This window comes from Haliaeetus leucocephalus, unplaced genomic scaffold (genome assembly GCF_000737465.1).
Source record: "Haliaeetus leucocephalus isolate CR32 unplaced genomic scaffold, Haliaeetus_leucocephalus-4.0 Scaffold184, whole genome shotgun sequence".
Classification (NCBI taxonomy): Eukaryota; Metazoa; Chordata; class Aves; order Accipitriformes; family Accipitridae; genus Haliaeetus; species Haliaeetus leucocephalus.
Genome location: NW_010972620.1, coordinates 13,725,078 through 13,739,500, shown reverse-complemented (window position 1 = coordinate 13,739,500; position 14,423 = coordinate 13,725,078). Strand labels below are relative to the sequence as shown.

The 14,423-nt window shown below is 37.2% G+C and overlaps 1 protein-coding gene across 4 annotated transcripts in view; it reads left to right on the top strand.

Annotated features, from left to right (window-relative positions):
• Positions 1-14,067, top strand: part of TBC1D12 (TBC1 domain family, member 12) — a 47,868-nt gene extending 33,801 nt beyond the window's left edge. The window contains exons 4-14 of one of the 4 annotated variants that reach the window (XM_010564940.1): positions 494-576; positions 2,201-2,318; positions 2,665-2,771; positions 3,429-3,509; positions 6,714-6,808; positions 7,539-7,610; positions 9,518-9,646; positions 9,965-10,074; positions 11,881-12,139; positions 12,361-12,445; positions 13,017-14,067. In XM_010564940.1, coding sequence (XP_010563242.1) covers positions 494-576; positions 2,201-2,318; positions 2,665-2,771; positions 3,429-3,509; positions 6,714-6,808; positions 7,539-7,610; positions 9,518-9,646; positions 9,965-10,074; positions 11,881-12,139; positions 12,361-12,429 — 1,123 coding nt within the window. In that variant the 3' untranslated portion in view covers positions 12,430-12,445; positions 13,017-14,067. Of the gene's footprint in view, positions 1-493; positions 577-2,200; positions 2,319-2,664; positions 2,772-3,428; positions 3,510-6,713; positions 6,809-7,538; positions 7,611-9,517; positions 9,647-9,964; positions 10,075-11,880; positions 12,140-12,360 lie in introns of all 4 variants that reach the window. The other 3 variants (XM_010564941.1, XM_010564942.1, XM_010564939.1) reach the window with 3 other exon arrangements.
• The last annotated feature ends 356 nt before the right edge of the window (positions 14,068-14,423 follow it).

The following is a 14,423-nucleotide window of genomic DNA, read 5'->3' as shown; positions in this document are numbered from 1 at the left end:
TCTGACATAAATGGGGATCTATCCTTTCTTCCATTGGTAAACCTGTTGTCTTTTGTGGGAGTTTTAAAATGCTAACTATAATGAATAAAAACCTTTACATTTTATTGAAAATAGTTCATCATAGATTTCAGATGAACAAATAGAGTATCAATATGCAAGTATATTTAATGATTAAAATACACATGTGCAGAAATGCATTGGAATAAATAACTATATGGAATATCAGTATTTCCCTTTTGTCACTTCATGCAAACTTCATTTGAGCATCATTCTGGATGTTCAACAAATCTAATAACCCTGCTTTAGGGGGAAGCTATAGAAGAACTAATAAGCAGAAGCAGTAAACATCCGGTAGTCTCTACTGCTGTTACTGAAACACTGGTAGTGTGACAACCCCAAAGCTCACCTTAGAGAGAAGCCAAATTCAAACCTGTTTTGAAATGGTTTGGAGTGTCATTTTTGTGTATTGAATTCAGGAACAACTTGTTTTCAGAAATCTTCCTGCCAAATCAGTGGAGGAGGCTTTACGTCACCGACAAGAATATGATGAGATGGTGGCAGAGGCAAAAAAACGAGGTATGTTAACTGCCAATAATCACTATAATTCTTTTTAACTGTGCAGCAATAATAAAGTAATTTCTGGCTTGTAGGCTAGTAGATACAGTAAAGAACAACCTTGTTTAATATCTAGGTTATCCTCTGGTAAATATATGCATGCAGTTTAAAACAAAACTCAATGATCAAATTGTTTTCTTACTCCACCATAGTGAATGCAACTAGGTTCAGAATTCAGTTTAATGTTTTCTTTAACTTCTAAGTAGAAACTGGATGATTACTTGTGTAATGTGATCAGCTAGAAACTTTCTGGGTACTTGGACTCTTTTTTTCAAGCTGTGTTGCTGCAGTTGCCACTGAGAGCCAAAGTATAATAAAGCTGACTGCTTAAAGATCTTTTTTTTCAGGAATTTGAGATCAATTTCAATATGAAGACAGATGAAAACTTTGGTGGTTTTTTTTTTTCTAACCAGCTGTACCTGTGTGAACTTTCCTACTCCCACTAGATCTGTTTTTTTAAATTAAACATATCTGTAGCATCTGGTACTGTGTCAATCAATGATTAGTTGTTGAAAGGACTTCTGTAGTCTCATGCCTAGTATTCAGGGAATAAGCTATTTTAAGAGTCTGTGCTGCATGTTTTCCTTGGGCTGTTGTCAAGCGATACAAGCTTCTGAACTGGTTGAGCCTCTATGGATCTGTGGCAGCTTACTCTGAAAGATGTAATAAGAAATCCAAGGCATCTGACCACTCATTTCTCTCTCCTCTTGCGGTGTGCATCTTGTAAGGTGTGATCTGTGGTCCATGTTCTCTGACTGCATCTTTGGAGAGTCATGCATGTGTAGTGTTTTGGTACGTGTGCCCTAGTATTCATTAAATTAACTATTGCTACACACACAAAGCTTCGGTAAAAACTTAATGAAGCTGATCAGCCGTATCGGTTTACCAGGGATGGCATGTTTACTCCATTGATGTATCTAATGCATGCATAAATACAAAATGTCCTGCAATTTCACAGTGGTGCTTAGTGATGTCAAAATAGCACTGCTCTGTGCTTCTTTTAGCCTTTTTAGTAAGAGGGATCCACAAATGATCCTTTTTTAACAGAAGGCAGAATACTCTTCTCTTGTTCAGCATTGTAGCTTTGTCTCAGATCTTTAGGTCCTCTTCCAGAAAAGAAGATACATAATCCTTCTAGGTGGCAGTTTCAGTACAATTTGAATAATTTTAAAATGGATGTAGAATTGCACTTTTGAATAATAGTTTTATCTATAGTTATTGCTGATTAGTCTAAGTAGTAAGTAAGGTTTAGGTAGAACGTGGTATGAAATTCATTACAGGAAAAACAGCACTGATGATGTACTCGCTTTTTGTCATTCTGTGTGCTGCAGAAAGAGTGCTATGAGTTTTCTAGCCAGATTTTTGCTTGTCTAAATTGCTGTGTATTTGAATAACTTAGCATAAATTAAAAAAATTCCTGATAAATACACCTACAATCAACAGAAGTAATACCAGCTAGCTCACGCGCAACTGTAATTTACCCTTGATCTCTTTCAGACATCTGAATAATTAAATGATAGCGGAATTATTTACCTAATAATTTATATACGCTAATACAGAAATATTAACGTGTTATGCCTAACAGAAATTAAAGAAGCACATAAAAGGAAAAAAATAATGAGAGAGCGTTTCAAGCAAGAAGAGAGTATTGCCAGTGCTATGGTGATTTGGGTCAATGAAATACTACCTAACTGGGAAGGCATGTAAGTAAAGTTCTGTCGTGTAAATGAGGCAAGGCTGCTGGCTTGTTTCTCCTCTGGAAACAGGGGACCCACATACCTTATTTTCCTTTCTGTTTTGTCAAGAAGTCAGTTTTGTTGCAATGATACAGTGAGAGGTCATTACAGAGCAACATGAAATGCTCTGTGCTTTCTGGGAGCTTAATGGTTTGGGTTTTTTTAATGGAGCTTTAGCATAAGCAGAGATCCTTGAATATTGATTTGGGAAGTAGTATGTTATTTTGCTTGTAAGTTGCCCAATGATTGTAGAAAACAAGATGTGCAATATGCTTTTTTTTATTTTTTCCCCTCCCCTGCTTTCCTATCTTAGGCGTGCTACCCGAAGAGTTCGAGAGCTGTGGTGGCAGGGATTACCGCCAAGTGTACGTGGGAAGGTTTGGAGTCTAGCTGTGGGAAACGAATTAAATATCACTCCTGGTATGCCTTAACAGATCACATTTTAATGCAAAATTAAGTTGGTTATTTTCAAAGAAAAATTTAAATTTTTTTTTAAAAGATATAAATCAGGGTATATTTATTTTTTGAAGAACTGTATTTTGCAACCTTAGGAACAGCTGTTTTTTACAATTAGATGACATAGCCTGGTAAATTATGGAAACAAGGTTCAAAACCTCCTTACAAAAACATTTTAGTCTTATAAGAGTTAAGGTGGCACTTCCCCCAAAAAAACAATTTTTATGTTTAAAATTGAGAATTTGTAGCTTTGCTTTCTTAAGGGGGTGGAAAGGGGGATTGCTTTATTTCACAACTAATGATTTTGATGAACTGGAAATGTTATAACCTATTCACAAAAATAAAAATCTGAATTATTTAAGACATGATTTCCCTCTTGTAATTTGCATGTTCACCACAGAAGACAGCATAATACAGTGCACACTATAAAACTGTGCACAGTAGTACTCCAGTGGTTAGTGGTAACCATCTAATTGCTTCTCCCCCTGCCCCCAGTGGCTAAGATGAAACCAAGCAACAAAACCAAAGCCAAGAATACTTAATGTGCTTTTGTTTTTGATGGGTGCTTTTCTTACTTATTTCTTCCTTTTTTGTTGTTGGTTTTGTTTTTCTTTCCTGCAGAACTTTATGAAATCTTTTTGTCGAGAGCTAAGGAACGATGGAAAAGCTTCAGTGAGACAAGTTCTGAGAATGACATAGAAGGTGAGATCTCCTGAAAGCTAGACAGCCTCCTATTCACTTTTACAAACCCAGGAAGTCTCACAAGTTCAGCTGCAATTGCAGTATTATGAATACTTGTTGAAAGTGCTCCAAGTCATTCCCTACTTAAATGTTTGCTTTCTTATAACAAGTTGGTGAGCGAGAGGCTTAACGGTATTTACTATATCAATAAAAGATGCATTGAAATATTGCATGTGCTAGTTCACTTTCAAATGAATGTATTTTCCTTTTGAATTCCTGAAATACCAGGAGTAAGCTCTCATGAAAATTTTACATGAAATATGAAAAGAAGAAATGGGGAAACTAAATTACAGTATATGCTATTGCTTAGCTCTGCTTAGATGGTTCTTACGTTGGTATCCCTTCCACGCTTTTGGGAAAGAAAAAAATTATTCTCTATTTTTTGATTGTGGAACTAAGAGGTGAAGAATGTGTAACATTACACATTTCAGGTCCCACTTGGGTTTCCTTGGCTGCCCAGGTGCCCTTTCCTCCCAAATCTATAAGTGAGGATGTTAGCACACTTGGATGTATAATAGAGTTTTATCACTGGCATGTTGCTGTCTCCTGTGGGTATTCTTTCTGTTAAAAATAGCATCGATGATGTTTTTAATAGTGGGTATATCCTGTCAATACCAGCTGCTGTGAAATAACTATTTATTTTTGAGTTGGTCTCTTTTTGGGCAAAGAAAATGGCATTGTAATGCAAGTGATTTTTTTGTTTGCACTTGCTATAACCAGTCCTGACTAACTGGCTACTTTGACTGGAAATTATTTGGGTCTTCCTTAGGCTACCTCTGTGACTCATCTGAAGCTTGTCTTGAGACAAACTGTTTGTAAAAAATTCTGTGTGTACTTTTCCTTTTTCCAAGGAAAAGCATATTTACAGTCACTTGCAATGCCCCTTGGTTTGTAGGGTGGTGGTTTGTTTGTTCTTCTGTTGTGGGGGTGTGGGCTGAGCATGGGGGAAAGCTTAGGTAACTCGTTTATTTTGGAAAGATAGTAGTTCTGGATGGGGATGAAAGGGGGAAGGGTCTGTTTTGATTGTGTCATGTTCTGGGAAATGTAGTAATAAGAGAAAACTTAGAGTAATAGGATTTTCGTCTCTGGTCGAAAAGCAAGCCAACCCCCTGTGTTTATTACTAATTTTTGGTAACAAAGTCTGGAAGATCAATTATTTTAGCCTCATTTAACGTATTTAAGTAGTTGTGAGGGTTTTTCCTGTTCAAATATCTTTAACACTTTATTTTGGCAGATAAAGATTAAAGCATGAAAAGTATCTTCTTGTGTCTTGAAGACAAGACATTCATCAAAAGATGTTATCTGTCAGATCTGTTCAATATGCTGCCAGCCACTCCTCTTTTGGAGTTCACAGGACTGAATTTCTTGTATAAATCCAGAGTTTCTTGTGCTCTACATCATAGATTCTCATCTTCCTTGGGAATCACTCTAAGTGGATACTGTCTGAAATGAAATGATCCCAAATGATGCCATAGAACGCCTGTGTCTTTTGAAAGAGAAAGGAAGGATTAAGCAGCAGTTCTTGAACTTTTTATTTTAGATTGTGTATGTTCTTTCTCTGTAATAATAATTGCCTTCTTTCTCCCAAATACCACCTAACACAGCCTGCAGCAGTCCCACTCACTCCTGAATGCAACTATCATGGTTGTAGGACTGGAAGGAAATGCTGCTTTCCAGGCTTCAGCAGAGCAGGTTCTGTTTACCCTGTTCATCAAATTCTGTGATCTTCTACTTCCCAGAGGGCTCTTGGTTGGTTAAAGCCCTCTGAAAGAGCCTTTTCCCCAAGTGCCACATGTATCTTTCTCCTCGCTGTTGCTAGTATTTGCATCATGTCCCTGTGTAGAGGATAGGACACAGATCACTCAAGGGCCAGCTAATTTCTTCTAGAGGTTCTTGAGTGAATGGTGCCTTTCCTGCTTTTTGAAGAATGCCAGTCCTAAGGATGCAAAAAAAAAAAAAAAAAAGTCAAATGAGAGCTAACGAGAGCTCAGGTGTAATGTAACTTCTGCAGATCATAACTGTGTGGTCAATTGTGGAAACTTCAGGGAAGTGATAATGATGTAATTAATCTTTTTTTTTCCCCTCTACTGTACATAGTATATTTTAATGCTGCTGGTTGAAATGAGCCACCAAATGAGCTGATAAGGAATGAAAAATTTGAAAAGTGAGATCTCGCTGGATCACGTTTAAATCAAGAGCAGTACTCTCATTCTGTGCTCTCAAAACAGATTCAGTAACTGAAGTCACAGTAGAATATAAGAAAAAAACCAAACAGGATTCTGAGGACTGGGCTGCGCAAAGTTCAAATTCTAGTGAATGCAGGGCCTGGGCCTGGATAGAGTATTATACAGAAGTGAAAGGTAACCTGTTGGTTTTAAGTCTGAATGTTGTAAAGGTGTATGACTTGAAAAAGAATGAGTAGACAGGTAGTAATTACTGATAGTTTCCCTCACTTTTTGGAGTTGCTGGCATAGACCAGTGCCCTGGTTTCAGCTGGGATAGAGTTATTTGTCTTCCTACTAGCTGGTACAGTGCTATGTTTTGAGTTCAGTATGCGAAGAATGTTGATAACACTGATGTTTTCAGTTGTTGCTCAGTAGTGTTTAGACTAAAGTCAAGGATTTTTCAGCTTCTCGTGTGCAGCCAGTGAGAAAGCTGGAGGGGCACAAGAAGTTGGGAGGGGACAGAGCCAGGGCAGCTGACCCAAAGTGGCCAACGGTGTATTCCATACCATGGGACGTCACATCCAGTATAGAAACTGGGGGGAGTGGGGACTTTGGGATTAACTGGACATCGATCGGCGGGTGGTGAGCAATTGCACTGCGCATCATTTGTACATTCCAATCCTTTTATTATTACTGCTGTCATTTTATTAGTGTTATCATTATTAGCTGCTTCTTTTCTGTCCTATTAAACTGTTATTATCTCAACCCACGAGTTTTACTTCTCCCGATTTCCCCCCTCCCCCCGCCCCATCCCACTGGGTGGTAGGTACCTGTGGACAGTTTTAGCTCTTGAAGTATAGCACTGTAGAAGCACACTCCAAGAATTAGAACTACATAACTTTTTTTCCTTAAATCCTAAAAGTCTCTATGTGGCTATGGCAGTTTTATTCTGAAGTCTGTAGAATTTATCAGTTTTAATAAGTGTTGGTTTTGCTTGCAGATGCAGGTGCATCTGTTGCTGATCGTGAGGCCAGTCTGGAGCTAATTAAGTTGGATATATCACGCACATTTCCATCTCTGTATATTTTCCAGAAGGTGAGATTTCTGTAACTTTTAGTTATGACAATTTTAAACTTTTGAATGGTTAAACAAGAAAAGAAACTTAGCTGGCTAAATATGGAATGGTTTCTAGAAGTTGTTTGTATAAAATAACAAAACTAGTTCTTTTCTACATAGAACAGCAAATGGTCATCTCTTTTATTTTATTTTATTTTTTGTGAGAATGAAGTAGGGACACTTAATGATGGACTATAATTGCATGTGGTTCCTATTAATGTTTATGAAATTACATACAAAAATGAGATTATTCTCACTGCTTCTACAGAAATCTTGATGTGTTTTAGTACACATTTTCAGGCTTTATGATTTTTATATAGATATAATGTATGCACACACATGTATATAAAATAGCATGCACTATTGTAATACAGTAACTTGTGTTACTAAGAATTAAAACATTCACTGTCTCTGAAAAGGGAAAAACCAACCCTGGATGTGTACCCGATATCCTCATTTTCCATTATGTACTGATTTCCACTTAATTATTTCATAGGATTATTGGTCTGTTTACTTTTCCTTTAACATCTTAAAAGCATACATGGTAATGCTTAGAGTAAGAACTGGTATTATTTTAGATGTGAATAAAGCAATAATTCACTGGTGTGCTTGCATCTTAAAATACTGGCTTGTTACCTTCGTGTATTTATAAAGTGATCTGAAAAAACCTTTTGTTTTCTTTTCCCCCTCCTCTCTCACCTTGTATTAGGGTGGTCCTTATCATGATCTCCTGCATAGTGTTTTAGGAGCATACACATGTTACAGACCGGATGTGGGATATGTAAGTATTTGCTGTAAAATGTTTATAACATGGCAAATAAGCTTAAGATGTCATGTATTAAAGAGTATTTAATAAGTAGCTTATCTAAACCTTATGCTACTAGCACTTAAAAAAAAAAAGTAATTTGAATTTGGCACTTAATCATTTCATAGCAGTTACAATGATGGTAATTCTTAGAGATAATTAAATAGCTGAAAATGTACTGAATGTCAAGGATGAGTATACTATCTGGCTTGCAAGGAAATTTTTAAACAGATGTGTTCACAAGGCATTACAGTTATGACAGTCCCAGAATATCTACCAAAAAAAAAAAAGCTACCAGACTTCCAGTGAGGATTTAGCCTGCTCTGTCCTAGTGTTGCTCCCACTGCTGCCATTTCCATAGTGATACTCTCAGCTTCATTACTGCACATCCTAAAATCCAGAAACTCATTGGTTCTTGTTGTCAAAGATTAATCGCTCCTTCAGAGTTCAGTGAAGATAAGATTGTTTGCAGCAAACATTACTCTGTTTAAAGCAAAACAGAAACCATAAAAAACTGCCAAAAAGACACAAACCAACCAACTAACCCTAATATCTCTCTGAATGGTGCTGGCTTACAGAAGCAGTTGAATAACAAACAGATGCTTTTTTTTTTCCTTCTTTTTCTTTGTTCCTGGGGGTAGCTAGGAACACCTTTCACGAGCTCTAATTGCTTCTGGGCTAAAAAGAACTTGAAGAGTTTTGAGTCTGATCCATGCACCAAAGCATTATTTAGCACAGGGTGTGTTTTCCTCTTTAAATCAGATATGCTTGGGATTGCAACGATATCTAGTTGGGTTTTTCATGTTCAAATGTTCTTAGCCCTGAATTCTGTCATCTGTGACCTCATTTTTGGACACTCTCCCATACTCTTTAAGTGAGATTACAAACTCTGCAGGTTCTGAGACTGCTTGTTCCCAGGGTGGAGTTTTAAAAGGCAAATAAGTAATTTTTCATGGATAGGTTTTCTGTTTTTTTCATTTAGCAGCACAGCTAGCCTGGATATTTCTGATCACAGATTTTTTTAAATTTTATTTTAATGTTAATATGGCAGTAAATTTAATGTAGTCTTATTTCCACACCCATCTATCCCACAGAAATGGAAAGCTGCTGGACTGTTTCTGATGCATATCCATACTCTTCTCCCTAGTTGGTTAAAATACTGAGTGCACTTTTTTAAAATGAGGAACAGGGAGCATAAATGCCTAGAAACAGCCAAGTAATCATCATTGCAGTTGAAATTGGTAAAATTATTTTTAGTATAATGAGTATTCAGATCATCAGTTAACAACTACAAGAATAATGCTCTTCACTTTTATTGCAGGCTAAAGTGTTTTTGAGAGAGTATCATGGAAAAATATAAACTTGCATTGTAGCTAACCACTTAAAAGTAATTTTACGTATGTGAACAAATACTGTTTGGCAAGTGGTAAGATATGTATTGACTGTTCTGAAACAGAATTTTGTCTCAATTCCAACATATCTGTCTGGGTCTAAACTGTCCCATATGTGAGGTTTTTCTTCATGTCTGCTTTTTCCATAGCTTAACAATGAGCTTAAGGCCAAGTTTTGTCTCTTTTGAGCTCTACGTCCAGCCTGTGTGGTTTTAACTTTCTTGCATTCCAAGTCCCGAGGACTTGTGATCATGAGACCTCCCAGAACTTCCATCAAGCACCTAAAACCGGCATCTGAAGAAACTCTCTATTTCTTGCTGAAATCAAATTGACTGCATGCATAAAAATTATTTGTCAGTGTTGTTTCTGTTCATCTGGAAATGTTACGCAATGGTATTTGGTATGTTGCAGACTGTAAATATTTGCATTTCCAAAGATAAGATGTACTGAACCTACTCACCTATATTTGCCCGATGCTTTTCCCACTTGAAGGTACAAGGGATGTCCTTCATTGCTGCTGTGCTCATTCTCAATCTGGAAGAGGCAGATGCTTTCATTGCCTTTGCTAACCTTCTAAACAAGCCATGCCAGCTGGCCTTTTTCCGTGTGGATCACAGCATGGTACGCACAGAGTTTTCTGGTTTTGAACCATAACATTCTTTTGACTTGAAGCATTTGATTTATTGATGACTTCTTTTTGTCCTATTGAATAATGGAGAACTCTAACCTGTGGTTACAAAATTGAGAATATCAGATACTAATCTATAGAACACATTCTACAGTTTTGATTTTTCCTCTCGAAACACTTCGTCGTTGTACTTATCCTAAGAAGTCACATCATGCTATGTTGACATCCTCAATTCTTGGTGGGGTTTGTGTTATTCTACAACTAAACTTTCTTTTGGTGACTGCTTATGAGGTGCTTTACTATCTCTACAGATGCTGAAATACTTTGCAGCCTTTGAAGTATTCTTTGAAGAAAATCTTCCCAAATTGTTTCTTCATTTCAAATCATACAGTCTTACTCCAGACATATATTTGATAGACTGGTGAGTTCAGAGAACATAGCAAACCTAACCTCAGAACTGTTGTAACACTTTTCATTTTGCTATAGGTTTTTCAGCCATAGAAATACAGCATAAAAAAAAGCATTTAGTAGGTGTTTGTGTACCTCGGCTTTCTAGGTATTGTGAAATTGTGGTGAACTGTTTTGTGCAACCACAGTTCCTCTGGCAGGATTCAAACTTTATGAACTGGGATTAGGAGTGACATCTATTCAGACAGAAAACGAGACACACAGGACTCCTATGTGTCTCACTTTCTAGTTGCTGCAGGTAAGAGTCAGCTGTGTGTAACATAAGTAGGGGAGAGGAGGCTACTACACCATACTTGTCTTATGACTGATTGTAAGTGACTTGATGAAATGAGCATAATCAGTGACTGAAGAAAGTATGACTATAGGAATATAGACTTTAAAGCAGAAGGAGGGTGAAATTTAGGACCTGGTTTGGGAAGGGATAAACTTGAAAATACAGTGAACATTTTGAAGTAATGAATGTTCTAAAGCAGAGAGTACCAAACTACATTATGTGCCTGTAATGGAAGGCAGTAATGCAAGCATCCTCGAGGTGTGTGTAGTGCTGCCAAATACGGAATGTCTATTTATAAGTGTGTGTGGATAAGGATGTGCTTTATACAGGATTATTATAGGGGTTAGAACTTTATAATAGAGTAAATTGAATTGGGTAGAATTAAGTAATAGAAAAATGTCACATCATCTGAACTTTGGCTATAACGTGCAGCTTATCAGTTAACATAGCTTATCAGTAAGTCTCAGCAGGCGCAGGTTATACAGTAGCAGCATTGAGTCAAGAGTGTGCTGCAGTCCTGAGAGTTTAGGCAGATCAAGAGGTATATATATATGTTGCCGAAATAGTGCTGCTGTACAAAGTACTAGAATATTCTGCTTCCAGTTACCTGTGAGAAATGAAGATTGTTATTCCTGCACATGTTCCAAAGATGGCCTTGAGAGAGAGTGAGCTCCTTTTATAAAGAGACAGTAGAAGAGGTTATGGTAGTGTGTGGCAAGGAGTGTTCTGAGGTTCCTGAACCACTTCCCCATAGGAATAATGGGGAAACAGAGAACACTGTGCTTTGTATCAAAGGAACCACTACAATTTTATGGAAGAGGTTCTACAATATGGTACATAACAGCAGACTGAACTCTCTGCCTGTGTATAATGAATGTTTTTTAAAAATAAACTTTGCAAAAAGACATGCAATTGGACTCTTCCCAGTAAGAATAGAAGAGTGACTATCTTCAGATTTTGGCAATTTTTAACATGACTAGAAATTCAGAATGTATCACAAAAATGTAGTTATTGAATTCTCATTAGTAAATTAGTGGGATGTAGCCTTCTATTGAGATTATTTGTGGCTTTAGATTCAGTTTAGAAAACAAACAATGAACAGAGCTATTAAACTGTATGGATTAAATAATGGGAAGTGTTAAGTTACACAGTTATGATCTTTGTTGCTAAAATTCTTAGTAGTATATTATACCCTGTTTGAGTGTAAAGATGTTTGTAACTTCTCTAGCCAGAGCTTCCTAAAGGAGGTGGCTTTCAAACAGAGGATTTCCTGTAGCATAAAAAGAGATGCTTTTCAGTGTAGGAGTTCTGACATAAAAAACTGGAGACTTGGGGATCTTTGAAATATGGAAAAAATAAGAACATATGAGATAACTTGTCACCTGCTCGCTCTCAGCTAATGTAACTGAGATTTAAAGGAGGTTGTATTTTCCTCTTTCTGAAATAGATGAAAGTTATAATTGTGGCTTTTTTTCTCAATTGTAGGATTTTTACACTCTACAGCAAGTCATTACCACTTGATCTGGCCTGTCGTGTCTGGGATGTTTTCTGTAGAGATGGAGAAGAATTTTTGTTTAGGACAGGATTAGGAATCCTTCGGTTATATGAAGATATTCTCCTGCAGATGGACTTTATTCATATAGCACAGTTTCTAACAAAACTTCCAGAAGACATTACATCAGAAAAGCTTTTTAGTTGTATTGCAGCTATTCAGATGCAGAATAGTAACAAAAAATGGGCACAGGTGAGTTTCTGGGATATACATGTCAAAACAGACATGTCAGCACTTGAGTATATGGGGCACTTAATGACTACTTTATGTTGCATGTCTGCTTTCTGAGCAATGGGCACTTCCTTTCTAGGGTCTCATTCTAGAAATTAATCTCCATGCTAATATTGTGGGGGTTAATATTGATCTTTTTTAAAAGACTGGCTTTTGTTAATATTCATTAAATAATTTTCCAGGTGTTTGCCTCACTGATGAAGGACAACAAAGAAGGGGACAAGAACCATAGCCCAGCACTGAAAAGCTAATCGTTGTAATGTTGAGGTCAGTTGAAAATGTGGAAAACCACTTGATGACAAAGGAGTTTTCACATCACTTCTATGTGGAAAAGCGCTATAGAATATGTGAAAATGAGATGGGAAAATGACACAGCTCTCAGTGGAGTAATGAACTGATGAAATCTTCACCCTTTTGCCAGTATTAGCTTTTGTTGTGGGAAGATTTGTTTTCACACAGAATACTAAAACCTATGAAACTGAGAAGCGGGGGAGTTAATATTTAATACTTTAAAAGAATCAGCTCAATGCAATAAGCATTTGTAATAACTTCTGTTGGTACTTTAAAAAAAATTTTGAGGCATAACTTTTTTTACAAATACCACAAAGGCACTTTTTGGGGGGGGATGAGGGAAATGCTAAATCTTAAGGCCCCAAAACTGCTATCCAAACCAAATGCTTTGGTACAAATATTACCTCCAAAATTAACCATTTGAAAGTGTTGAGGACCAAATAAGGTTGTTGGGTATGTTTATGTGCAAGATGGTTAAAATTTGAGAAGGGGTATTGTCTTATTTACTCGTGTTTTTTGTTCTTTTTCTTTTTTCTTTTTTTTTAAGTTGCAGCTTCATTCTTCAGTCTGGGCAAATGTAATTAACTCAGGAACTGTGGAAATATTGTGCCCAAACCTGTTAGAGCAAAAATCATCTGAATTTTAAAACAGCAGTAAGATCAGGGCTGCTATTTTCAGAATGTACAGCTTTCAAAGCGAGTGGTGTTAAGCATTTGTTTTGGTGTATTGGTTGTGTAGCTTATTAAAAATGGAGTGGGTATTCTGTGAAAGGGTTTTGCCACCACAAGTTTTATTTTGTTGAGCCATTTCCAGCTGACAAATACTTGTATGCAATGGTGAACACTAGAAACTGACAAAGTTATCTGCAGACTTTGTGTTGTCAAAGGAGCAGCCACTTTTAACACTTAGGAATAATGCAGACACAGAATTGGTTTTGAAACTATCTTTTATTAGCGTGCAATACTGAAATCCAAAAAGCATCTGGTTTAGTGATACTTAATTCTTTAACATCTTTTAACTGTGAGATATAAGGTCATATTTTATGTGTCACAGCAGCTATTTTCAAACATTTCCTGTTCTCAAAGATGTTGTACAACAACTTGTGATTGTAGAGGATGGAAATTTAAAATGGATAGCACTGCAGGTGAGGAACACTTGCGCTCTCTTGGTCCATTTTTGCTAATATTTAATGTAAATAAATTCCTTACATGTGGGGTTTTGTAACTGGTCCCTCTGTGGAAATCAAGTCAAAATTACCATTATGTGTTTTTAAATGCAGGAATCTTCCACTTGTCTGGTGTTTAAAAGCTACATAATTGGGGTAAAGATTTAGTGTGGTGTAACTTACGTTGCTATCTGGTTAAAAAACTACATATACGCTCCTCATAACATTACAATTTGAAATGTAAATGTCAGATTTTTCTTAACTTATGTATTCACTACTTCAATTGGATCCAATTTGTCTTATATTTTTGTGTTATCTTGTACAGTTTTCTTACTTTTCAACTATAAATCTGTATATAACTGTAAATAGAAGGATCAAACCTTCCTTTAAGACCACTAGTAACAGTTCCAGTGTAAATAAAACTTATAGCAGCTGTCTGCTGTGCTTCTTTCCGATTCCTCCGTAACTTGCTGCGAAGTAGGGCAGGAGAGTGCCTCGAGGGTAGTGGTGTACTGATGAGAACGGAGCTGGTTACTGCACTAAGTAACCTCGACTTCGCTACCTCGATTTCTTGCCTCCCTGAGGAGCTGAGGCGAAGGGCAGGTCAGTACGCTTCGCGGGTAGATGGGCTCTTTTGAGGCTCGGGGGTTGAGCTCGGGGGCGGCCAACTGTGCTCCCCGAGGCAGCGTTTAGGGGCGGGGCAGAGGGTGGAGGATTGATTTATTTTTGAAGTGGGAGCGGCCCTTCCGCCCCCCCTCAGCAACGGCGGCCGCCCCGCCCGCCGGAGCC